Source organism: Mustela nivalis (genome assembly GCF_964662115.1).
Source record: "Mustela nivalis genome assembly, chromosome: 9".
Taxonomy (NCBI): domain Eukaryota; kingdom Metazoa; phylum Chordata; class Mammalia; order Carnivora; family Mustelidae; genus Mustela; species Mustela nivalis.
Genome location: NC_139028.1, coordinates 12358068 through 12385476, shown reverse-complemented (window position 1 = coordinate 12385476; position 27409 = coordinate 12358068). Strand labels below are relative to the sequence as shown.

The window sequence follows — 27409 nt, the reverse complement described above, 5'->3', positions numbered from 1 at the left end:
AAGTTCTTTAATACAAATAACAGCGTTATGGTTCTTTTCTTGTGATAAAAGAAGAAATTCTTACCAGTTATTAGTATAAGATAGTGAGCAAATAAAGTATCTGATTTGAGCTTATTTAGAGAAATGTAGTTTCTTTGTTCTTATTTTCAAATATGTATAAGAATATCTATAAAAATTCAAATTGGGGCAACTGACTGGCTTCTGTCCATGGAGTTTGTGACTCTCAATCTTGGGGTTTTGAGTTCAAGCCCCACACTGAGTGAGAGATAACTTAAAAATTAAATATCTTTAAAAAATTTTAAGATTAATTAAGTCTGTTAAATATCCTATGGTTATTCCAGCCTTCTAGAGAATATATAACAAAAATTACTTGACTTAGGAAAAAATAAGGTTTACAAATGAAGGAACAACTCCTTTTAGGTGATTTTTAGCCCCATCCTCTAGTAGCATTTAAATTTAACTTTAGATCTTATTTAATAAAAAAATGCAAAGATAAGTTTCAGCACAGCATGTGGGAATAATCACAGATTCTGACTGAATAAGAGCCAATTTTTTAGTTTCATTAAATATGTATAGTGAAACCTAGGTCCCCTTTAAAGTTATTCTCACCCGTCTGACAGGTATGTTTGAGCCTATGTTACAGTCAGACACCGTAGGCCCATTTTTTAAGTCCCTCAGAAGAGCGGTGTGGTGGCGAGATCACTATGTACAGTGGGCCTCACTGTGTAAAGATGTGATGGGGCCATTTCACTGGGAAACCTCCAGTACTAGACCGTTGGGTGTCTTCATGGGGCGATCAGACTTCCCAGAGATCACTCTTTCTGGGCGATCAGACTTCCCAGGGATCACTCTTTCTGGCTCTTAGCAAGGGCAGCCCAAACAGCCTGCTAGAGTTCTGGCAGCTGAGTTGGGGAAGAAGGCTGGGGTGGTAGAATTTGAACCTTAAGTAACATCTCCTGTAATGCCCCTGTTTTCAGACTGTAAACTCCCAGCTGTGTTGGGTTTTCCCAGCCTAGCAACCTTATCGTATACCTTCTCCAAAGAATAACCTTGTAGTGTTCTGCCAGTGTCCAGAAACATAGTGGCGTAGTAATCGCTTTTTTCCAAAGACTTTCATCCATGCCATTTGCTTTTTGCTACACCTTCACTCTACTTCTGCAGCTACTTGGTGCTGCCAATTCCTGAGCCTTCCGAGGCTTCTGCAGTGCAGCGTGGCCTCCTTCTCTGTCCTCTCCCTGCTAACCAGCCACGTACCACATGCCACCCAGGGTGAACCAGCTTTCCAGTGTTTAGGTCAGATATTTTAGGGTCATCTGAGTTTTGGTGATTCTTCTCTAATTCTTTCTGTTCTGGTAAGTTTGGACTGTTTTAAAAATTACTTCAATGTCATTTTGAGTGGTTGCTCTGTGAAGGTTATAGAGTTAAATATATACATTGTATGCTGTCTCATAATATTTATCTTGGGATAACTTTATCTTTAGACATGTTCTATTTAGAAAACTTGAATAAATTATAGTATTAATATTACATGATCAATTCTAAATAGCTTTGATATTTTTAAGTAAAATAATTTTCATTTCAAAATTTTGTATTTATATTTACCTGAATTGTTGTAATACGGCAAAATAAGAATTGCAACACTCTGTAGTATAGTTTACTTAAAATATATTGTAAGATATTTTAGTCCAGATGTGTTTAACTAAATGAAGAATGGCACTTGGGTGAGTAGTCACAGTTTAGAAATGTGGAAAATAGTGATTACCCAATGGATAGAGTTTTTTTCCTACAAGAAATATGGGAAGTTTATGTCATCCCTATATCAAGGGGTAGCTATAGCTCTCTGAAGCATAAAATAGTTTCAGTATCTTATAATAATGAAATAAAAGTTTCTTCAATGTTTGGTTGTCATATAACTTAAGGAATGAATATTTTTTCAACATGTGTAGTGTATGTGTTATATTGAGCTTTGGGAAAATCCTGCTTGAGAGGAGTGGATAACCTCAGATTATGTCGTTAAACTCATATTTTTAAATTAAAGGTTTTATATGCAGAGAGAAGTACTTCAGTGTGTGTGTGTGTCCTCCCCAAAAGTGTTTGCATGATGTTTATATATAATACTGAGCAATTCTTGTATCACTGCTAACTTAGGTCTTTTGAGTTTTCATTTTTAATTGATGACCTCTGGAGTCCGTCTTCTTCACTGTTACCCAGAGAGTATCCAGAACGAGCATCCAAACAGTTAAAGCAGGAGAGGGCTGTGAGCAAACATTGTTGCTGCTACTGCTTTTTATCCATTTTCTACCATCTTCAAAAAAGCTTAGTTTTAAAATATGTAGTTCTAATCTAGTGGTGATTTTCCTTTGTCTTTTTTTTTTGAAAGATTTTATTTATTTATTAGAGAGAGAGTGAGAGAGCATGAGCGGTGTGAGGAGCAGAGGGAGAGGGAGAAGCAAGATTCCCCACTGAGCAGGGAGCCAACGCTACGCTTGATCCCAGGGCCCTGAGTTCATGACCTGAGCCACCTAGGTGCCCCGATTTTCCTTTTTCTAACATGGAAGATTATCTTACCACAAAACTTAGTAATGAAATAAATAACAATTAATTGAATATATTCATAATAAGAATTCAGAAACATATTAACAAAATAGAAACAATCTAAAAACCTATGTTATAGAACCAGTTGTATATTCCCATTAGGTTTTGTGTTTTAATTTTTTTGTGCATGTGATACAAGGCCTATGAAGGTAACCGTTGGGACATACAGTTGAGTGGAGGGAAGAATGTGGTTAATGTTCTTCACTGCTGTTGCAAACAAAACTTAATTCACTGTGTTGGAGAAAGCAAGGGTGCATTTCTTTCTTTCTTTCTTTCTTTTTAAGAATTTTTTATTCGAGAAAGAGAGTGAGAGAGAGAGTACACGAATATAGAGGGGCGGGGCAGAGCGGGGAGAGCTTCCCCCCCTCCAGCAGACTTCCTGCTAAGCAGGGAGCCCAATGCAGAGCTCGATCCTGGGACCCTGAGATCATCATCTGAACTGAAGGCAGACGCCCAACTGACTGAGCCACCCAGGCGCCCCCAAAGTTAATTTCTTATGTTTTATTCCCATGTGGGTTGGGCAGTTCTCGAAGGCAAATTGCCTGTACACATTCAGTCATATATCCATATTTCTTCCATGAAAAGGCTATTCTGTGGTGGAGTCCTTCTCTTTGAGCTCCTTGGATGAAAGAAAATGAATACAAAGGCACACTACCCCTTAACTGTTTCATGTGACACATAAGCCACTTGTCACGCAAGTGGCACTACCATTTCTATATGCATTCCATTGCCCAGAATTAAATATGTCCCCACCCAAGTCCCAGGGAGGCTGGGAAATTATTAATCTTTTTTTCTCTTAGGAAGAGGAAAGTGAAATAGTTTAATAAAAACAGCTTTTGGGGGAAGGGTTTTTTTTTATCTGCAGAAATCAAATTAGAGCTTTGACAATTGCAAAATTTGAATGATTAATTTTACCATGTAGATATCCAGGTCAATAGTTTATATATTTTTTTTATTTTTTATCATAATTTAACCTCATTTGTGTGTGCAATGTCTCCATTAATTTAATTTTATCTAGTACCAACGTCAGAGAATTTTTAAAAGGGGAAACAATCATCTTTAGTCATTTATAATGATTTATCTCATGGTCACCTTATAATGAGATTATAGGTGGAAAGTCTACAACCCCGTAGGCTATTAGCCAAGGCTTTGGGGTTTACCAACAAATGGAGTGTCTGCAGTAAAGAGACTGTGTTGGACTTCTCTGGACCTGTGGTCAGAAACAAAAAGCAAATCCTGTGTCCGTTGCTTATTAGATGTCTTTCTAGTTGACATCAGGTTACAGTTACTTGATTTCTTTTTTTTCCTACTTAAAATGAATATAAAACAGAAAAGCAATGAATGATCAGTAATAAGTAATTATGGCAGACCTGGCAGAATCCCAGAACTCCGGTCCCCTACGCAGCCATAAACCGTCGCCTCTCACCGTTCTGAGTGTCAGCGGAGGCCGGGTGGGGAGTCTGCGCACCCATCTCCACGTGGCTGTCCTGGACAGTGTCTGAATGACAGCCTGGTTGAATCTCTGGGGAGTCATGCTGAGTGAAGAAAAGCAACCTCAAAAGATGTTGTGATTGCATTTATAGAACACTGGAAATGCTAGGGTTACAGAAGCAGAGAGCCCACTGGCGGCAGCTGCTGTGATGGGAGAGAATGTGGCCGTGAGCAGGCGGTGGGAGGGATCCTCACAGGGCTGGGGTTGCTCTGTCTCTTGACTGTATCCACGTCGATATCCTGGTTGTGATACTGGACTGCGGTTTTGTAATGTGTAACCATTGGGGGAAACTGGGTTAAAGGCATATGGGATCTCTCTGTATTTTCTTCAATGTGATCTACAATCATAATTTTAAAATTTTAAATATTTGAAAATTATAAATCCACTCACAAATCTAAGTAAAAAATGCTTCTTCCTCCTCCTTAGGCAAATATAGTAGCACTTTACAAACATATGACACTCCACAAGGCCACATTTCAATTTAGGATTCTTTGACACCTTGGTGGTGGTGGGGAGTTGGCTTCTGGCTCCTAGTCTTCATCCTGGCCCCCTGTCTTCCCCCACTGAAGCCCCTGGCTTCATCCTGCTCTACACAGGCTGTCCCGTGAATCCGTGTGGACGTCCCAGACTGCATGTCTGAGCTCCACAAACAACTGACCCCCAGGCCTACGAGTGTGAAATAACTAAAGAAATAAGCAAGTAGAAGATAGCAAGAAGGAGGGATGTTATAACAATGTTGAGTTCTTTGGGAAAAGAAAACACTCTTACTTTTCAACTTTAGCATGTTTGACTTTCATACATTTGCTAGGACACGATTCTCTGTGAAAATAGGGGACCACTTGAATGTGCAAGGTTACCGGTGAAGGGTCGGCAGACATACATGGGAACCAGCAGAGAGAGATGCTGTGAGCCCAGGCAGACGACTGGCAGGAAATTCCACGCCTACCTTCTAGGACCTTTCTTGGCTTGTGGATATTTTCCTCTGATTTTGCTGTCAGTTCCGCATATTTTACTACTTGAGTTTGTTTTTCTCTCTTCCTTTACTTATTTTAGTTTATTGGAACCATTTCCAATATATACGTAAAACTATGCAGAGTAGTTCCAATTTTTAAAGAAATGTTGCTTAAATATGTGAAATTATGTAGTAGATTTAGAAAGTAAAGTAACTATAAGGTAACAGTACAGAATTTAACTGTTGTTTGCTACTTATTTTTTATTTCAAAGGGATTGAGTTTACCTTTTACTGTTTTCATAGTTTGTATTTTTTTCAAGTGCTTTATTTACGTAGCCATGTTCCTTCCTTCAGATGTTCAGAAAATCATTGGTAAAGATGTTTGAAGATAAAGGACTGGACTGCATCTTTTTGGAAACATACATGGGCATGAAGAAGCATGGTCATATGGTTTATGAGTGCATTCCTCTTCCGAAGGAAGTGGGCGAGATGGCTCCCATCTATTTTAAGGTATTTGTGGATAGACTTTGCGTGCGTACTTTTCTGCTACCTTGCTGTTTTACGAATGTGGTTACCTTTTTTCTTGTATTTTTTTTCCTATGTACTTATATCAGATTCCATCTAAGGAAATGAAGTAAAGCACACAAAAAAAATTCTGCTGTATTACAGAATTCTGTGGAGAGACATTTAGAACTTTGACCTTTAAAAAGCATGCTTATTTATAAGTATGAATAAACTGTCAAGTGGTCATTTATAATTTCTATTTTAATTTCTCATTTCTCAAATGAAAAATCAGGGTTTTCCACTGAAGTACTCTCAAGTCAAAATTATCGTCCTAATTCTAGAAAACCTACTGAAATTCACAAGACCTAAAAATAGTTACATACAAATAGTACAGATTACAGTTGCTGAAATAAGTTACTGCTCTTTTAGTATTTAATACCTCGTTGTGCTATTTTTCAGAAGAAACCAGTGTCCAACCTTGACGTACATTTTTTGGACATGCAGTTACTAGAGTTTTTAATCAGTCAAGTGTCATTGTAATATTCAGGCAGCTTTTACTGAATAGCATGGTTTGCTACTGGGCTGAATGCAGTGTGTCTTACAGACAAGCATAAATGCTTATGTGTAGAGCCATGTGTGAATTAGTAACACGTGCAGTGAACAAAGGAGGTCATGTTTGCGAAGTGCTATAGAAAGACGTTCCAATGCAACATTTAGACAATACAGGATGGTCAAGTTCATTAATATGGACTGTACATCCCAATAAGAAAGATTATAAAACCTATTAAGGTTAATGAGGCAATGAAAGTCTCCTTTCTCTATAGAGATTTTTTCCCCAAGATTTATTGATTTACTTGAGAGAGAAAGGACACATGCATGCATGAGAGGAGGAGAGGGAGAAAGAATCATCAAGCAGACTCCCTGCTGAGCACAGAGCCTGACACAGGTCCTGATCCCAGGACGCCGAGATTATAACCTGAGCCGAAATCAAGTCAGCTGCCTAAGTGACTGAGCCACTCAGGTGCCCCAAGATATTTTTTTTAAGTCGGCTCCACACTTAGTGTGGAGCCCAATGGGGGGCTTGAACTCATGACCTCAAGTTCAAGACCTGAGCTGAGATCAAGAGTTGGACACTTAACTGACTGAGCCACCCAGGTACCCCTCTCTAGAGATTTTTAAAAACAACTGACTCTTGGATTTTAAGGATTATACTGTTAAAATAGAATAAGCTGGTTAATCCCCAAACCCAGGCTAGTTCTATGTTAAACAGAATCAAGTGGGAAAGAGGTTATTACACTTTTATTAATTTTTTTTTTTTAATAATTCCTCAGGAGAGTCTTAGGTGATTGTGACTGTCGGCATTGAGGTAATAGGGCAGAATGTGAAACAGCCACTGTCAGCTCTTGTTGGGTGACAGAGATGTAGGAGGCTGGGTCACTTCTACCCGGAACCCCCTGCCTGATCAGTAAAGATGGATTTACTTGTTCTGGCTTCAGTTTTATATTGAATATGCTACCGTCTAGTGTCAACACAAGCACCAGCCCATGACTGTTAAATATGGAACAGCAGTATAGCTGATATTTTGAAATTGGGCTTATTTGAATGTTAATTGTAGGTTTAAGATTTGCTTCATTAATAATGATAACTGTACAAAAATGAGAGTATTTTGTACTCATTATCCTGGCTTTTCTACTAAATATTTCTTTGCCATAAATACTAGTTCTGTTGCTTAGCCTAGAAAGTCTTATAATGCCATTTCTGTGTATTTTTTTCTTTCCCTGCATCTTTACTGCTTTGTTATAGGGCCAGAGATAGTTCAAATGCTTGGTTGCCACAGAGCGTATAAATCACTCTTGATATTTGGAAAAGGGCAGTCAAACTAAACAAGTTTATTTGAATAGATTTTTATGAATGAGCTAAGGAAGTTGTGAACTTTAATATTTGCAAACTTACGTTCAATACTAAACTGCTTAGTCTTATTAAGGATTGTGTTTGTCATGTAAAGTTGGGCTTGAAGTCAGTACAAGAATTAAGAATGAGTAAAATAATTATCTTGGTAAAGAAAGGACTTTCAAAAAATCAAGATGGTCCAATTTTATTTTATTTTATTTTTTAAAGATTTTATTTATTTATTTGACAGACCGAGATCACAAGTAGGTAGAAAGGCAGGCAGAGAGAGAGAGAGAGAGGGTGAAGTAGGCTCCCCGCTGAGCAGAGAGCCCGATGCGGGGCTCAATCTTAGGCCCCTGAGATCATGACCTGAGCTGAAGGCAGAGACTTTAACCCACTGAGCCACCAGGCACCCCAAGAAGGTCCAATTTTAAATAACAAATGAAAGCCTTAACCATTCAAAATAATGAACTATCATTATAATATTCTTTGATTAATTCACTATATTACTTTACTTTTAAACTATCTCTTTGTATTTGCTTATAAACTACTTTTTCATTGTTAAATGTCTTTCTTAGAAAGCCATAATGGAGTCTGACGAAGAATGGTCTATGAATAAGAAATTGATCGATCTCTCTTCAAAAGACATCAGAAAGTCTGTAAGTGTCCCCCCCCCCCCCCCCCCGCCTTGTATAAGAAATGATCCTGGTACTTAGGATCTTAGGATCTTCATTAATTTTCACATGATATTTGAGAAAGAGGCCATTTGGCCGAGTGACCAAAGGTAAAGGAGTTCTAAGAATAAGAGATAATTTCCATCCTACTTGGTCTAGCAAATGCCTATTTATTCAGATGTTTCTGTGTTATGTGTTCCTGACCTCCTGGCCTGTGCCCATGTAGTGCCTGTAACTGGCAATGACAGCATCACACTCAGCCGGAGGAGCTTCTGTCCTGGGCTTTGCAGCTCCTGTGGGACATGTGTGAGAGGGGCCTTCTTTTCGCTTCAATTACAATGAGGGAAATATTCTCCTACAGGCTCCTCTTCATTTTCTTTTTCCCTTTGTACAGAGACTCCCTGGTAGGTTCCTGTAAAACAGTGGTTGAGTTAGATTATGGCTTCATTATTCTTGGTGAAGTTTCCTAACCACGTTTCCCAGTTAGTCTTGATTTGCTAGATTATCTCAGACATTCTATGCTTGAGTTGAATACTCCTGCAATGACCTCTCTCTTTTCTAGAAATATAAATGCAGTAGAACAAAACTGTGGATTCCTTGTTGTTCTTCTATTCATGAAGTTATTTATTGTACAGTTGCTAGTTGAGTGACAGCTACTTACTAGGCACTCCTATAAGCAGTGGAACAGAACAGAGAGGACTGCGGACCCTGCGGGGCTTCTGGTCCAGGTGGGAAGAGGGGCACTCCAGCCTGTACTGTTGTCCCGGGGCTGAGTGTGTGAATGACGTTGTGTTGAGCACAGCTGCACCACTTGGTTCTGTGTTGTTTTGGAAGCTTTTATGCCACGAGGGCAGAGCTGAGTGTTGCAACAGAGACCATATAATCTGCAAAGTCCAGAATATTTTATTTAAATTAAAACTTTTTTTAAAAGATTTTATTTATATATTTGACGAGAGAGAGATCGCAAGTAGGCAGAGAGGCAGGCAGAGAGAGAGGAGGAAGCAGCCTCCCCACTGAGCAGAGAGCCTGATGTGGGGCTTGATCCCAGGACCCTGAGATCATGACCTGAGCCAAAGGCGGAGGCTTACCCCTCTGAGCCACCCAAGTGCCCCTAAATTAAAACTTTAATAAGTTTTTTTTTAAATATGCTGACCCATGTTCTAGTAGATGACACTAGCCTATTTTCCTTCTGTTTCTCCTTTTGGAAAGCCAAACTCCTGATATAAATTAACTGAGGATTTCTTATTACATTTATTGTATCTTAATTAGAAGATTGAAATTTCATTGTATTACTGAAGATAGTTTTAATTCAAAGGTAAAACATTGTCTCCAGCCTTCTTCTCTCTACTTGATGTTGAAATGGACCAGACAATACATTTAAGAACAAAACAAAAACCATTCCTCCCAAACATCCTCTTTGTTTGTTTTCTGTGATTGTTTGTTTTCTGTGACCCTGTCGAAAAAGGTATCTGACGTAGGCATATTTGTTGTGCCTGAGTTTTTCACTTCTCACATCATCTCCATTGCCATTAAATATTCTTTTATAACCTGATATTAATGGTGTTTGAAAATATTTCCAAGTAGAAATTATAGAAGAAATGTATTATTCTCCATTCATTACTCTGTATATGCAGTTTTCTTATGGGTAAACCATCTACTACCTATTCTAGATATTAGAACATGCACAGGACTTGGGTTAAATACCTCGAGGGCTTTAATATTAACTTTTACCAATATGGAAAATGAGAAACCAGTCTTTGTAGCAATGGTAGTTGTGCATTCTACTTTAAAGCTTTGCGAAAATACCAACAGCTGCTTTTTCTAAGTCACCACCTAGTATCTGCGAGTCACAGCAGAGAGGGAATGAGCCAGATAACCTCTTAGCTTTAGGATTTGGCAATTATGTGGATGGAACTGTGAAGAGAACTTGTGTATTAGGAATAATTCCAAAGGAGGTCACTTTTTAAGTTAACAAGCTTTCCACTGTCTTTTGAAAATGATGAAAGTGTTTTTGAGCACAAAGTGGAAATATTGACTTACTTTAATGTTATTTTTATTCTGGAAGAACCTCATTATACTTATTTTTCAAGCTCTGTGTCCTTGGTAGTTTCATAAGTGTTTATCTGCTTCATGGGGTGGTGTGATTCACAGCACCCCCCCCAGCCCCCCCCCCCCCACCCCCCGCAGGTAGATCCTTAGCTTCTAGCAGAGATTTACATACTGGTAATTCATTCTGATTCTTTTTTGACTTATATTTTTATGTGGTGAGGTTAGCCTTTCTTTTTAATGCCCTTTTTTTTTTCCTTTCTGGATCTTAATTTCTTTGCCTGCATCAAGTTTGTGTGAAGTTTATCGGAACAAACAAGGGAAATCTGTGTGTTTGTTGCAGAACAGCTGTGTTTTCCTAACTAACTAGTTAAGAAAGGTATTCATTTTTCACAGGGCTATTTTATTGAGATTTCCTGTGAATTCTTCCTGAACTTTTAAGTAGTATGATTTTAAGTTTAATTTTGTAATAACTAATTGAAAAGCACACTTAGGGATTTTTAAAACTGAGGAAGGTCCATGTCAAGGAAACTTCGGGTTTACCCAGAGACCTTCAAACTCAAGGACAGTTACAGGAAGTCAGGAGTGAGATCTGGAGTATAAAAGGGGAAAATTCAAATATTACTGGTGGTTTTGTTGTTTTGTTTGTTTTTTACCATCAATGTTTTGCCATAATTCTGTCAGTATCTTTCCCCGCCGTTCTGGCAGGGCGGCAGGTTTTCCCTTCTGTGGCCTGCGGGGAGAGAACAGAGAGGGCCCTGGCAGCTCCTGTTCCTCGTGTACCAGTAGGAAAAGCCCGGCAGTCACATCACAGGCTGTTGAGACTCTTGGTGTGTAAGTTCATTTCCTACTGGTGATGTCATAAATTACCACAGACTTAGTGTTTTAAATGAATGCATATTTATTATCTTATAATTCTGGAGGTCCCAAATAGGAAATGGGTTTCATTGGACTGAAATCAAGGCATTAGCAGGCCTGCATTCCTTCTGGAAGCCACAGGGAAGAATCCGTTTCCTTCCCTTCTCTAGGTCTTAGAAGCCTCCTACATTGCATGACATGTGGTTCCTACCTTGATCTTCAAATCCAGCAGTGTGGGATTTTCCAGGCTTTCTCTGACAGTAACTCTCCTGACTCTTCCTTACAGGTATCCTTGTGATTGCATTGGGCCCATGTGGGCCAATTTCAGGATATCTCCTCCTTTCAGTATCATAAGTTGACTGCACCTAGGAAGTCTCTCTGCCATATGAGGTGATCTATTCATGGCAAATAGGGGATTAGAACACTGACATATTTTAGGGCCATTATTCTGCCAAATACAGCGTGATGCGAGCGGAAGGCATGGGCAGCGTCATCACAGATCGCTTCCTCAAGTTCTCCCTTTCCTTGGAAGTACTGTCGGTTAGTTGATGTAGTTCTGTATCATTGTAGCCATTCCCACTCATGACTCACACGTGGTTGCCTTCTTCAGATGACAGAAATATTCTGGAGCCTTCTGTCCTTTTTTCTTTGACCGCCATGTTTGGACAAAGCACTGTTGTTTGGAAGACAGAAGAGGCTGTAGTGTTTGAAGAACGTTCTCTTTGCCATGCATTGGGTTAGGCCCTTTACGTGCCTTCTCCTAGTTCATCCTTCCAGTTGTCATGAGAGTCAGAAATGTTAAATTACTTGCCTGGGGTTACAGAGGTCTAAGAAGCAGAGCTGTGGTTGACTCCTTGACTTTGTCTTTTCTTCTCTAGGGTCATACATGTTTATCGTATATTAAAAATGTAAAAATACAAAAAAAACCACAAAGGCACAAAATAGCTACCCACTTCTCTGCATTTTATGTTATAAACTATTTTGTAAACTGATTTTTTTCTTACGCTTTTCCTGTAACATGAACAACTCTTTCTAAGCCCTAATTTTAACTGCTTTATATTATTTCATGATGACGACTGTCTTTCCACCGTACTGTATTATCTCCTTCCAAGTCATGCCTTCTCAAGGACACAATATAAAATACATACAGTTAAGTAGATGTGTGATTCAGTGTCAAAAATGCGTAAGTGCCAGCTGTATATTAGGATCACGACCCAGTTGCATAATGTGTAGTGACAGAATTAGGGCTTAGAGGGAAAACTTGCAAGGAGACTGATCTACTTAATTGATAAAGCTAGAAATTATGGACTTTTTCCAATCAAGGTAGAGTGTGTGTGTGTGTGTGTGTGTGTGTGTATAGAAAGGAGAGAAGAAAAGATAATACTTAATCCTGGATAAACTTTGAGATGAGGTTGATGAACTATTATTAAACCCATTTTTTCAGTTAATCAAAAAAATGTGATTGGGTTTAGTTTATCTTTGGTAAATCAGTAGTAGTAAAGTCTCAGATTATAAACAAAACTCTATGTATATGGGTATGCCTCTCCCTGTTCTGCTTTGTGAGGGAAATAAAAGAAACCATGTCCTTATTCTCTTTGTAGTCTAAGGAAAAAATTGGTACCTTTTCTTTCCTGTTTTCCCCAAAGACAGGAAAATAGTTGGTTTTGATTATAATTGCTGGATGTTATGAAGAGCTGTCTGGCTGAGAGGTTACCAAATGAAATGTTTCACTTTGAGAGTTAGGTCATTGCCTAAGTATTTCTAGAGTTGTAAATTTATTATATACATTTGTCTTAGAGGGGTGCTTAATTACTGTCACGTCTCAGAGCAGGAGCAGGGACTCAGGAACTTCCTGAGCTGGACTGTGCTCATATGTGATTTATCTGTTTGTTTAGGTGCCCAGAGGCTTACCTTACTTCGCTGTGGATTTTGGCCTCCAAGGAGGGTTTGCCCATGTCATTGAAGATCAGCACAAATTCCCTCATTACTTCGGAAAGGTATGCTCACAGCTTGAATAAAATTCCAGAGGTTAGCAATTTGGTAACACTTTTCTTTCAAAGGGAACTCGAAACTTTGGGCACAATATAGAGTGAAGATGGGGAGTACTGTTCCATCCAGTTTTTAGAGGAAGAAGCTAGAAACTATTAAGAAAAGTATCCCAGAATATTCCTAACAGTCATGATTGTCACTGGGCAATCCAGCATTTACGGACACGGTCCGAGAGCTGGTGGCTGCTTTCCTGTGGAGCCAGCCAGCCTTGTGCGGGGAAGGGGGACGACCGTCCACGCTCTCAGCGAGCTGCTGGTGAGCCGCGTCCTGTTTGGAGCGCTCCGTTCTGGAGCTGTTGTCGCTCTGGTCACCTCACGGATGAAGAGGCTGAGCTTCAGACAGAGCCAGGGGTGCAAGCTCCTCTCGTTCGTGGTTACAGTTGACCCCTCATGCACAGTGAAGCACCTTGTGGTCTGAGAAGAATATACACGTCGTCTCGCTCCGTTCCCAGGTGCCCAGGCCGGTGTGCGAAGGTCGCTCTAGACTGCTGGTACTTGTTGTCATGGCACCGTGCCCTGCAGGGTGCAGCCCGTACGTTCAGGGCCTGCTGAGTATCTGGGAAGTGTGTAAGTTTGTATCAGGGACTGGAATGAAGATCATGTGACCGCTGGAGGAGTAATACAGTCTGAGCAAATCATAGTTCCAGAAGTGCCTTTTTAATCAAGTGTAGCTCAGGCCTTTCTGCTCATGTTTTCCAGAAATTATTGTCTCCACTGGTCCCTTTGTTTGTTTGCCAGTGAAGAAGGTTTCCTTTTCCATGAAGTTTTTTCTGAATTACCCAAAAATAGACTCCTCTGTTTTTGAGTCTCCATATAGTCTGCTTTGGTGTTTACCTCATCTGCTTTCTAAGATGGTTCTGTGCGTAGTTTGGCTTTTCTTCCTCAGCCCCACGTTCTGGGCTCAGTTCTCGGAAGGCACCTAGCTGTATGCCAGTTCTCATGGTATTCCCCTGCGGTACTTGGTACTCACTTGAACACGGTAAGTCCTCCTGGTAAACAGTAAAGATGTTGTCCAAGATCTCACCACACAGCCCTGTAGGAGACTGAACGTGCAGAATTTAACTGAGTCCAGCATTTTCCTGTGTCGCCCTCTACGCGTTACGTGTCTCCCCCACTCCCTTGTGTGCATGGATACTCGCAAGCCTAAGTCGCGTTTATTTCTGTAGTTAACAGCACAGGAGGAGAATCATGAGGAAATAATGCAGGATAATAAGCAGACTAATGAAAATCCATTTCTTACAGGGCCTTGGAATGTGACTTTTAAATGAAGGTGATTTATAATTTTTCATTCTTAGTTTATTTAGATTAGTATTAAAGTATGATTTTGTTTCCTGATAAAAAATCTCCAGCTAATAGTGGAAGAGGGCACCTGGGTGGCTCAGTTGGTTAAGCAACTGACTTCAGCTCAGGTCATGATCCCGGAGTTAGGGGATCGAGCCCCACATCGGGCTCCCAGCTCCATGGGGAGTCTGCTCCTCCCTCTGACCTTCTCCCCTCTCATGGTCATTCTCCCTCTCAAATAAATAAATAAAATCTTTTAAAAAATAGTGGAAGAAGCTTGCTTATAAATATACAGGGTGGCAGAGAGAACATGAGCCTGAGCTTGGTCTGCGGTCCAATAGCACAGTTCATAGTTGCTGCGTGTTGGTTACCTTCTTCCCACACCTTTCCCAGAAGAGCTCAGAAGGACCAAAATAAGCAGATTCCACCCTCTCTTTCTGCCCTGCGCTCCTCTCTGGCGGATGTACTAACAGGCAACAAAATGGATACATTACGTGACAGGAGACAAGCTAGCACTCCTAGAATTAGACGGTTTGCATCGTTAGAACTAATTGAAAATGAGGATTTTTTTCCTCCCAAGTTTTTATTTAAATTCCAACTAATTAACATACAGTGCAAAAGTAGTTTCAGCTGTAGAATTCAGTGACTCAGCACCTGCATACGACACCCGCTGCTCAGCACCACAGGTGCGCTCCTTCATCCCCATCACCTGTGTCCCCCACCTCCCTGCCACCTCCCCATCAGCTGGTTCTTTCTAGTTAAGAGTCTGTTTCTTGGTTTACTTCTCTGTTTTCCCCCCGTGTTCATTTGTGTCTTTAATTCCACATCTGAGTGAAATGGTACGGTATTTGTCTCTCTCTGACTGACTTATTTCCCTAAGCATTATACTCTCTGGTTCTATCCATGTTGTTGCGAGTGGCAAGATTTCATTCTTTTTATGGCTGAGTAATATTCCACTGTGTGTGTGTGTGTGTGTGTGTAGACCGCATCTTTTTTACCCATTCCTTAGTCGGTGGACGCTTGGGCTGCTGTGAACATCAGGGCACATGTGCCCCTTCGAATCTGTAATTTTGTATCTTTTGGGTAAATACCTAGTAATGCTATTGCTGGTTTGTAGGGTATTTCTATTTTTAGCTTTTTGAGGAACCTCCATACTGGAAAATAAGATTTTTTTTTTTACCTGAAACTAATATTTATGTAAAATTTGAACATCCTCACAGAGAACTACTGTTTAGTAGCAGAATAAACAGAAATAGTTTCCTTCTGTTTTCAGACCTGCGTCTGTATTTTTCTCCTTCTTTACAAGGAAATCATTGGTGGGATGCTGGATATAGAACCAAGACTCTGGAGGAAAGGGATCCGGGAAAGCTTTGAGGATCAGAGGAAGAAAGCCCTGCAGTTTGCTCAGTGGTGGAAACCATTCGACTTCACCAAAAGTAAAAAATGTTGAGTCATACCTTTCATTTTTTAAATTTCTTCTTCAGATTCCTTTCAGTTTTATTTCCATTGTCTCTAACTACACTACTGACCTTATGGCCAGAGGAGAAAAAGTCACGCACTGGGTCTCAGACACCCACGCATCACTGGGTCGTGTTTCCTGTCTGCCTTATCCCGCAGACTGCACTGTAGTGACTGGGCAGGGGGGCCCCGCCCATGTTCCTTTTCTGTACCTGCTACGTCTTGTGTTCTGAACTGTGCAGTTGAAGACGTGGAAAGACTTTTCTGAACAATTATCTGGGAGTTGTAGCAGATCATTGGTTCAGAGGGAAGTGGGTCTACTTCAAGGTTGTGAAGACTATTGTCTGAATTCTGTTGAATATTTTAAACCAAATTGGCGTATTCAGCAGTAATTGCAATTTCTTTTCACAGCATCTTATAGAAAGGCTCTTACTTTTCTACCAGTCGTCACGGCTTTTCTATTTTATTAAAGGAAAAAGAATGTCCCAGGAATAATAAAGAATTCAGTGAAGCATAATGTGTTCATGATTTGTTTTTATTTCTGGATTTTTAAATAGTGTCTTTGAATTTGGGGAATTTTAAAAGGTAATTGTTCCAAATAACACAATTGTTTGGGTTTTGAAAGTTAAAAATTTAAGCCAAGCCGTCACTTTGGGATTGTATTATTACAAAATCATAAGTAATGAGAGTATTCTAAATGTCCGGAGCCCCATCTGTTGCCTTGCACTTGATCTGAGCTGCTTCATTTTTCCTTTGTTCTCACACTTGGCGTCAGTAGGAGGCCATGTACTTATAAAATATGACCATGCTGTAAGAGTGCGCCTATTTTTTTTTAACATGGAAGATATTTCTGTTGTGACTGGTTTTCAAAGATCCTGGGTTTTGGAGCTGACCGTTGACATCTGGTCATGAAATGTTGATGACCTAGAATCAGTGTGGTGCATACTGCGGAGTAAATGCTAACTCTCTGCGGGTCTTTTCCACGTTGGCATCAGGCTCTTTCCTGGGTGTGTTAAAAAATGTTTATGTCCCAACTGTAGTTTTAAAATTTCACATGTAAGTTGAAGTTTAATGGTTTCCATTTCTCAATATTTGCAAGTTGAATTTAATTATAATTATCAAATAGATACTTAATAGTGTTGTAAAGTAAGTAAAGACTGCTGTTTCCAGATTCTTGAGCTTTACTGCAGGGCCTTAGAGGAATGTATAATGATTATTTATTTAATCTGTGAGTTAACAGTTGTTTGCAGGGCACTTTGTTTTGTGCTGGTAGCACAGGAATGAAAAGTACTTCCCCTCCTTTATGGTATAGTCTAGTGGAGAAGGAGAAACGTACATAAATAGTGTCAGCACAAGAGAAGTTCTCCCCTGCTTTTTAATTTAAATTCAGTTAATTAACATATAGTGTATTATTTGCCCCAAGTGTACAGGTCTGTGGTTCACCAGTCTTAAACAGTTCACAGCACTCACCATATCCCATACCCTCCCCAATGTCCATAACCCAACTACCCTCTCCCTACCCCCCATCTCCCAGCAATCGTCAGTTTATTTTCTGAGATTAAGAGTCTCTTATAGTTTGTTTTCCTCTCTGGTTTGTCTTGTTTCATTTTTTTCCTCTCTTCCCCTATGATCCTATTGTTTCTTTTTTTTTTTTTTTATTTAAAAGAAACAAACTTCATGATTCTTTAATTTTTTTTATTATGTTAGTCACCATACAGTATTTCGTACAGTGTTCCATGATTCATTGTTTGTGTAAAACACCCAGTGCTTCATGTAATCTGCACTCTCCTTAATACCCATCACTGGGCTCACCCATCTCTCCACCCACTCTCTTCTAAAACCCTCAGTTTTTAAATTCCACGTGTCAGTGAGATCATAAGAAAATTGTCTTTGTCTGACTTATTTCGCTTAGTATATAATACCTCTAGTTCCATCCACATCGTTGAGAATGGCAAGATCTTATTTCTTTTGATGGCTGCATAGTATTCCATTGTATATGTATCACATCATCTTTATCCATTCATCTGCCTATGGACATCTGGGGTCTTTCCGTAGTTTGGCTACTGTGGACATTGCTGCTATAAACATTGGGGTTCATGTGCCTCTTCGGATCACTACATTTGTATGGCCAACTAATCTTCGACAAAGCAAGAAAGAACATCCAATGGAAGAAAGGCAGTCTTCAACAAGTGGAGATGGGAAAATTGGACAGCCACATGCAGAAAAATGAAACTGGACCATTTCCTTATACCACACACAAAAATAGACTCCAAATGAATGAAAGACCTCAATGTGAGACAGGAATCCATCAAAATCCATGAGGAAAACACAGACAGCAACCTTTTCGATTTCAGCTGCAGCAGCTTCTTTCAAAACATGTCTCCAGGGGTGCCTGGGTGGCTCAGTGGGTTAAGCCTCTGCCTTTGGCTCAGGTCATGATCTCAGGTTTCTGGGATTGACCCCCACATCGGGCTCTCTGCTCAGCAGGGAGCCTGCTTCCTCCTCTCTCTGCCTGCCTCTCTGCCTACTTCTGATCTCTGTCAAATAAATAAATAAAATCTTAAAAAAAAAAAGTCTCCAAAGGCAAGGGAAACAAAAGGGAAAATGAACTTCTGGGACTTCATCAAGATAAAGAGCTTCTGCACAGCAAAGGAAACTGTCGACAAAACCAAAAGACAATGGACAGAATGGGAGGAAATATTTGCAAATGATATATCAGATAAAGGGCTAGTATCCAAAATCTATAAAGAACTTACCAAACTCAACATCCAAAGAACAAATAATCCAATCAAGAAATGGGCAGAAGACAAGAACAGACGCTTCTCCAAAGAAGACATCCAAATAGCCAACAGACACATGAAAAAAGGCCCACATCACTTGGCATCAGGGAAATACAAATCAAAACCACAGAGAGATACCACCTCACACCAGTCAAAATGTCTAAAATTAACAAGTCCGGAAACAATAGATGCTGGTGAGGATATGGACAAAGGGGAGCCTCTTACACTGTTAGTGGGAATGCAAGCTGGTGCAGTCACGCCGGAGAACAGTATGGAGGTTCTTCAGGAAGTTGAAAATAGGGGCGCCTGGGTGGCTCAGTCATTAAGCGTTTGCCTTTAGCTCAGGTCATGGTCTCAGGGTCCTGGGATCGAGCCCCACATCAGGCTCCCTGCTCAGCGGGGAGCCTGCTGCTTCTTCTCCCACTCCCCTGCTTGTGTTCCCTCTCTCACTGTCTCTGTCAAATAAATAAATGAACTTTTTAAAAAAGTTGAAAACAGAGCTACCCTATGACCCAGCATTGCACTACCAGGTATTTCCCCCAAAGCATGAGAAGTCCTAATGCAGGTTATATGCTAAATGGGGCAGAGTGCAGTGCTGAGGGACTATTTCACATCTCCTGGCTGAGTGGGGGACGTTGCTTCCTATTTTACTGAGAAAACAGAACCACATCAAAGAGATTTCCAACCACATCTCTCCGCATACCTGCATCTGTGCCTGTGTACTCTACTTTTCCTCAGGCAACATAAATTATTTTGTTGTTCTTATCTAGGTCTGGTCCACTCATTTATGTTCTGGATTTCATCCCTTCACACCTACTCAGTTGCCCCTACTCTCCCTGTGTTATTAGGCTTTTCCCTCTCTGGAAGATTATTCCTTTTAAAATAAAAAAATATTTTACAACCACAAACTCTGGCATCATATCCCCCCTAGCCATATTTCTTCTCCACTCAACAGCAGAACTCATTTCAATGATATCTGTGTCTTCTCCTTCCATTCTCCTCCTGTTCTCAGTTAGACTTCCTCCTCCCCATTCTACTAAGACATCCTCCCTGAACCTTCCCCACGGGCAGATCACGTGATGACTGCTCTGTGTTCCCCTGGGTCTGTCGGCAACGCTGATGCACTTGAGGCACCTCCTTGTTTCTAGAGCAGTGTCTCATTTCTCCTGCTTCCTGACTGGTGGCCTCCTACCAGCCTTCTTCACTGGTTCGTCTTCATTTTCTCAGCCGCTAAGTGTGGAAATGCCCATCCTCAATTCTTTGCTCTATACACTGTCTCTCTCTCAAGGTAATGCCATCATTAAAATGGTCTTAGACATCATTTTTAGATTAGTTCATTTATCCAACAAATATTTGTTTTCTGTATGCCAGTTACTGTTCTGCGTACAAGGAATACATTAATGAATAAAACAAAAATTCCTTCTTTGAGGAGTTTACATTGTATCAGGGAAGATAGACAGTAAACATTAGATATGCTAAATAAATTATCCAGAAACTGTCAGAAGTGGTAAGTGCTATGGTGGAACAGGACAAGTAAAATATCTCCCAAATTTACGTCTTCAGTTTGGACCTCTTCATTGAGCTCCAGAATTCTATATCTAAATATCAAGTTGACCTCTACTGTATGTTATCTGTAAGAAGGATTTGCAAATTCAACTCCTGATTTTCCTCCTGTTCCAGTTACTTATAACAACTACTTTATTGTATCTTGTGGTTTTAGAGGTGAGGAATTGGATTAGGGCTTAGCGGGATGGTTCGCCTCTGCTTCATGGTATTTGTGAGACCTCAGCTGGAGTGGCTCAGACATCTGGAGATGACTGGGGACCATATGTGTATGGCCTCTGCTCTTCGTACAGTGTGTGCTGGAGCTCGAGTAGTTGAAGTGGTCCTTCGCTCCCAAGCCTGGTGCCTGGACTAGAATCACTGGAAGAACTTGGGACAGGCTGCTGACACCCTCTTCTCATCCGACAATTTAGTGTAGTTGGGCTTCCTATAAGGCTTCTGATTTCTGTCCCAAAGGATGATTCCAAGACACAAGAGGTAGAAGGTGCCACTGTCTTAGGCCCTGGGACTGGAAATCAGCACAGCTTCATTTGGCTGTATTTGGTTTGTCACAGCTGTCACATAGCCCATCTGCCTTCCACAAGAAGGGTCCTAACTCTTACTCTTGGTGGGAGTAGTGTGGCCACCTTTAATCCACCATATTCTACCCTCTGGCTTCCCACATTAAAAATATATTCAGATCCTCCTCCCAAGGAAGTCTCATCCCAGTAGGGCACTAGGCTTAGGCTCAAGATTCAGGATCCCATCTACCCAAGGCTTAGACAGAGATGAGGCTCTTCAGGGCTTCATTCTGAAGAGTCATGAATTTAAGAGACAAGTGTTCTGCACCCCTTACACACACACACCAAATACTGTAGTAAGAAGCAGACAATAACTAGTAGGCACATGATGGAGAATTTGAGGCACACTGCAGTCACTGTTCACTGGTTCTAAAATTAGGTCACGCAGTATGTTGCCAGTTGTTTGATAAGGGCTGTGGTCCTGCTTCTTGCGTGGCAGGGGTGGGGGGGTGGGTTCCATGGGGCTTTTTGCTCTGCCCTGTGTACTCTTGGTTCAGTGCTGAGCAAGCCTTTCTTTTTCATGAAGAGGTGAAGACTGATGGTTCCAGTGAAGACAAAGTAACCACATTATCTTCCTGCCTGAAATGACCAGAAAGCAGACAATATACCCGAAATAATGGTTTTTAAGACCTGGTTATCAGGTACGAAAGTATAATGATCCCAAAGTGACGGGAAACAAGTGAGACGAGTCCCGTGATGGCCCTGTGCTATTGCTCCGAGAGAGATCTCATCTTACGGTACAAGGTGTGGGACTCCAGGCAGAGCTTATGGAACAAACCAGGCAGAGCATTGAGGAAGTAGAGCTGTGAGTCTGGGGGGACCAAGACAGCAGGGCAGGTGATGAGAGGAGATCACGTGCACGCATGAAGGCTCCCCGAGGCCAGGCAAATGGGCACACCCAAGAGGATTCAAAGTCACATTTCCCACGAGCAGGAACAGATGGTTTCAAGACTGACCAGGATGGGCGAGCACCCATAGTGGTAGTGTGGAGCATAGAATAATTATCTCAAGCCGTAGTCCTGACCCAGCCTTGACTGACCAATCTTGAACACAAGAGGCAGAGGAATCAAGCTGTTTCCTATATGCAGAACAAAGCTCAAATTAAAGATCCTTTATAGTGTAAAGAAAAACAGTGTGCAGCTTATAACATGTGAAGACGAAGTAAGTGAGAATAATAGCAGAGAGGTGGGATGGGGGAAATGGAAGTAGACTTTTGTAAGCTTGCCGTACAGACTTGAAGCGGTACAGGAGGACTTGAACGTGGGCCGTGATAAAGATGTAGTTATGAACTGTAAAGCAGACCCTAAGATAAAAGATTGAGCAGATAGAGATTTGTAGCAGTAAGCCAAAAAAGAAGATAAAATGGAATATAAAATAGTATTTGACCTAAATGGAGGCAGGTGAAGGAAACAAAGTACAGGTGGGACAAATGGAAAATGAACAGCAAGATGATAGAGATGAGCTGAAACATCATAGCAGTAATACTCGCTTTTTATGGCTGTGTAGCAGGTACCACAAACCTACCCTCTTAAAACCACACATCTCACAGCTTCTGGGGTTAGGAGTTGATATACAGCTTGACTCGTGTGGAGTCTGAACTGGGAAAGGATCCATTTCCCCATCCATGTGATCGTTTGCATTATTCATTTCCTTGCATCAAGGACTTAGAGTGTCCATTTTGCCAGCTACCCTATGCTACTAAAGGGCATCAGCTTTCCCTTACCATGGGGGGGTTCCCCACCATGGCCCCTTGCTTTCTTCACAACAGCAGGAAGGAAGGAGATGATGGCACATTGGCCCCTGACATCTTACACAGCACAATGACGTCGTCACACAAAATTATATACACCCATTGCCATAGGGTCACGGGTCCTGCCCACACCCAAGGGCTGGGGTCACTCAAGGAAGACCACCATCAGAACATAACAGAGGCCACCCTAAGAGTCTGTCCACCAAAAATATGCCACATAACATTGTAAGAACCTTAAAACTTAATTCTTCAACGTCTCTCATCTTATTCTTTGTTGTCTTACGTTTTACTCCTGTGTCCGTCATCATCCACAGGATACCTTGTTACTATGTTGGCTTTAAACACCTAATTCTATTTTAAAGTATTTTTAATGAGAAGAAGTTGGTTTTATATTTATTCCAGTATTTGCTGTTTTTAGTACTCTGCATTCCTTTGAGTTGATCCAAATTGATGTTTGGCATCATCTGAGTAAATGGGCATAAAGTCCGTCTGATTTTTCTTCAGGCTCGCCTCATCTGTTTCCTGCTGTTTCTTATTAATTGATTGATTCTGTAGTGATTTTGTTTGTTCTTTTTGTCCCCCTGCTTGCTGACGTTGTTATAGCTGTGAGTGATCTCCTTAGCTGTTTCTTTTTTATAATCATCTTGTTTTTGAGTTTTAGACATTCAGATTTTTGTCAAGTTTCTCAAGAAGCAATTTAGAGAAAGTCCTTTCTTTTGTGTGAACTTTCTTCTAAGTATGTTCTTTGTAGTTTGCTTGCCTTGTTCCAATTCATTCATAGTTTAATTCTTTCACTTACATTTTGCCATAGTGTGTATACAGAGTGGCCACGGTGTTTCTTTTCCTCTTTTCCTCTTGCTCATACTCGGGGTCCATGTTTCATAATGATGGTTATGGTCTTATTTGTACATAGATACTCAGAAGTATAGTTTATTTATTGTGAATTGTGCCTTTCAGCATTAAATGGGGGCAACTATAGGCCTCTGAAGCATCTCTTATGGTACTGTTGCCAACCCATTAGTAACACCTATTTTGGACTTTATAAGCAATGAATAAACACTGTCTAAAAGGATAGAGTCACAAATTTTTTGAATTTATTTTTAAATATTTATTAGAGCACGCATGTGATGGTGGAGGGGGCAGAGGAAGAGAGAGAATCCTCAAGCAGACTCCCTGCTGAGTAGAGAGTCTGACTCGGGACTTGATGCCAGGACCCTGAGTTCATGACCTCAGCTAAAGGCAGAGACATTCAACCTGCTGAACCCCCAGGCACCCTACCCTTGTATCTTTAATCCCCAGGGTCCTTGTAATCCTTGGTCCTTTGGATACCACTTATAATGTGAAGGTAGAACTCTGGTTCTGAATTTATTTATATTCTCTGCTTTGAACATGAATTAATGTTATTACTTATAGGATACATAGAGATCATACATGACACTGGCTTATTCGTTTGTTTGGTGTTGCTTTAATAATTAATTCCGATTTGGCCACTGGGTTGCCTGTTGTGACAGCTACTTAGTGCTCTTTAAAGGAACTCAGTAAAAGAAATACTGTTATTAAAATGACAGCTGTGAAAACAATTTTTTATGTGTTAATGTAGTGTTAGGTTTAAAAAGGCAACACTACATAGTATGTGAAAAGTCATTTAAGTGGGTGTAAAAAAGGGAGAACTTTTCTCAAATGGAACTATTAGGTGTCCTTTTAAAAACCTTTCAACAATAATGTAAAAGGGAGAAATGAAAAATTAGAGTAACATCACCTCAGCATGGCTGGATAGCACTTAAATCAGTAGGACTCTGCTCTGGATTATGTAGGATGTTGCTGGAACATGTTTCAGTTGAGAGTAAAAAAGGAACCTTACTCTTTTTTCAAACACTAGAATCTGAAGTTTTTGTGTTTGTGTATGAAACTCTTTTGAATTCCTGATGATCCTTTGCTTATTTTTGTTTCACTTTTAAGACAGAACATATCAGAATCCCTGTTTGTGTTTTTATTGTGGTCTCATGAAATCTATCCTGGAATTTTCCTGAAATTATAAAGATAATACAAAAGGAGGACTATGAAATTAGTCATTACCAAGATGACATCCCAGTGGTTCAATTTGGTTAAACAGATAATTCCTAGAGTACTTTCCTATTTAGATAAAAGCATTTGCTCTTCCAAAAGAAGTTTTAGATTCCTTCCTGGATATTATAACACAGTCAATAAGCCAGATATAAGTGGTATACTTCTCTGAACTCAACTAATTAATTTTATCTGTTTTTTTACCCTCACATTTTTCTTAGGACTCTTGTTAGATGAATGACAGTTCACAAATAGCTTGGGGTTGATGGTGGGGACAATGATAGAGTTCTTCAACCTTGCTGAATGCTGTAAATAGCAGCAAAACAATTAGAATGCAAAACCAAAGACCCACAGAAACCATCTTCAAAACAGAGTATTCCCCTAGCCCCCAATTATAATCAGCTTGTAGGGACAAGCTGCTGTCATTAGTAGTACCTGCATGATATTAGCATCTGGACTAAAGGAAGTGGAGGGGAAACAAGCAGGCTAGTAACATCCCCAGGCATAAAAGAACCCCCAAATTGCCAAAGAGTGCTTCCTACAGAGCATGACCGTTTCGTCTGAAAAGAGCAGCAGAAACTGGGAACAGAATCCCAGTTGTGGGTGCATGTAATGGCATCTGATGGCTCTGAAGTAAAAAAAATAAAATACAATAAGATCCTTTGGCTTTTCCCTCCTTTTGAAAGTAAAGGCAGAATTTCTTCATCCCAAACAGTAAGTGACAGAACATTATCTCAGTTAAATCCCATGCAAAGTTTTTAGAAGATGAGAGAGAGTAGGAGCCAAACAATATTCCTACAGCCAATGAGAGTTCACAGACAGACCTGTCCCCAAACCAATGAAAACTAACTCAGTAGTTCAAAATGAGCTTAAAATTTTAAGAAAATTGTAGACTGGGGAAGAAACAGCAGCATATATTAGAACAGAAAGAAATAGCAGAAATGAAGTGAGTGAAGAATGGAGGATTTTTCCTATTTTCCCCCTTTCTTTGTTTTTTTTTTTTTTAATTTAAAAACAACATGTAGTATATTATTAGTTTCAGAAGTAGAACTCAGTGATTCATCAGTTTCATATAACACCCAGTGCTTATCACATCACATGCCGTCCTTAATGTCCATCACCCAGTTACCCCATCCCCCCACCACTTTTCCCTCCAGGAACCCTCAGTTTGTTTCCTATGATTAAGAGCCTTTTATGGTTTGTCACCTTCTCTGATTTTGTCTTGTTTCATTTTTTTCTCTTTTTCCCTGTGATCCTGTTTTGTTTCTTAAATCCTACATATCAGTGAGATCATATAGTAATTATCTTTCTCTGATTATTTCACTTAGCATAATTTACCCTCTAGTTCCACCCACATTGTTGTAAATGTCAAGATTTCCATTTTTTTGATGGCTAAGTGGTCTTCCTGTGTGTGTGTGTGTGTGTGTGTGTGTGTGTGTGTGTGTGTGTATACATCCCACACTTTCTTTATCAATTCATTTGTTGGTGGACATTTGGGCTCTTTCCATAGTTTGGCTAGGTGGACATTGCTGCTATGAACATTGGGGTGCAGGTGTCCCTTCAGATCTCACTGCATTTGTTTCTTTGGGGTAAATCCCTAGATTGGGGTAAATACCCTACAACCCAATTGCTGGGTTGTAGGGTAGCTCCATTTTCAACTTTTTGAGGGACCTCCCTACTGTAGAAAGGAAGATTTCAATGAGAGCTGCTAACACCTACAAAGGATTCAGGATTTGGAAAGTGAAGACAACCTCAGGAAAAAAAACAAACTAACAGATTACAACTTAATAGAAGGATACAATGTAAAGAGGAAAGTTAAAAAAAAAAAGATTTTAAAGTTTGAAGAGAATACGACGGATAGCACATAGGCTGAACTTCAACATAAATACAGTAAAAAACTTTGAAGAAGAAAATGAACAGAAAAAAAGAACAAGGCCCAGATAATCTCATGAAGGATTTTATTACCCCTTTAAAGATTCAATGATCCTAATGCCTCTTAAGGTGAAAGGGGTCAAAGGTGATAATGTAGGAAAATCCGGAACTCTCTTCCTCTCATGTATTTACAAAACTCAAAGCACCATATAGATTATTTCTCTCTGGAAAAGATCTTAAAATTAGGTGAACTGCTTCTCCACAACAAGGGATAAAAGGACCTCATTGAAACAGACAGAGGCAGATTCTTACAACCCCCCCACCCCCGCCCAACTTATTGATATAAAAAGGGATCTCCACAGACACGTGCTTCTCCTGAAGTTGGTGTTCACACCATGTTCACAAGATGGTTGGTGTTCCACATCGGCACCCTGACCTCTGGGACTTGCACTGGAAAGAGGAGCCCCTTGAAAGTCTGGCTTGGAAAACCAACAGGGCTGATGTCTAGGGCTCCTAAAGTTCTAGAAGAAGCTGAGATTCCCCTCTTGGAGTGTTTACATGCAGTCCAGTTTGCCCCCAGACCTGGCGAACAAACAGCAGTTGGAAATTTCCTAGACTATATGTGAAAGTGATCTATTTGCTGGTCTGAGGGCATTGGCTGGAGGGGCAGTTGAGATTCTCTCCAGAAACAGAGATGCGTGTGGATGCCTTAGTTGCACTGTCTACATAGCTTGCTAGTGCAGATTGGCGAGCTTGGACACAGCATCCTCCCGCCACTTTGCTGGGATGGATTGGGGTGAGAAGTCCTTGCTCAGGCCGGAGAGTACAGGTGATTGCAGTGTTCTCCGATTTTATGGCTGGAGTGGGCAAGCACAAGTGGTCATGGAGTGCTCTCATGTCCTGGCGAAAGGCTGGGGGCATGGACAGTTAGGACAGTCTGCTAACCTCTGGCTGCAGCTGCTGAACAGGAATGGCCACAGCGTTCTTAGCTGTGCAAGCACACTGACAAGGCACTCTCCCAC

At 40.5% G+C, this 27409-nt stretch overlaps 1 protein-coding gene across 2 annotated transcripts in view; it reads left to right on the top strand.

Moving 5' to 3' along the window:
• The window catches only part of CWF19L2 (CWF19 like cell cycle control factor 2), a 143124-nt gene extending 126809 nt beyond the window's left edge, over positions 1-16315 (top strand). Inside the window, exons 15-18 of one of the 2 annotated variants that reach the window (XM_082682755.1) lie at positions 5394-5549; positions 8012-8092; positions 12907-13008; positions 15647-16315. In XM_082682755.1, coding sequence (XP_082538881.1) covers positions 5394-5549; positions 8012-8092; positions 12907-13008; positions 15647-15790 — 483 coding nt within the window. In that variant the 3' untranslated portion in view covers positions 15791-16315. Of the gene's footprint in view, positions 1-5393; positions 5550-8011; positions 8093-12906; positions 13009-15613 lie in introns of both variants that reach the window. The other variant, XM_082682754.1, reaches the window with a different exon arrangement.
• Positions 16316-27409: the final 11094 nt, after the last annotated feature.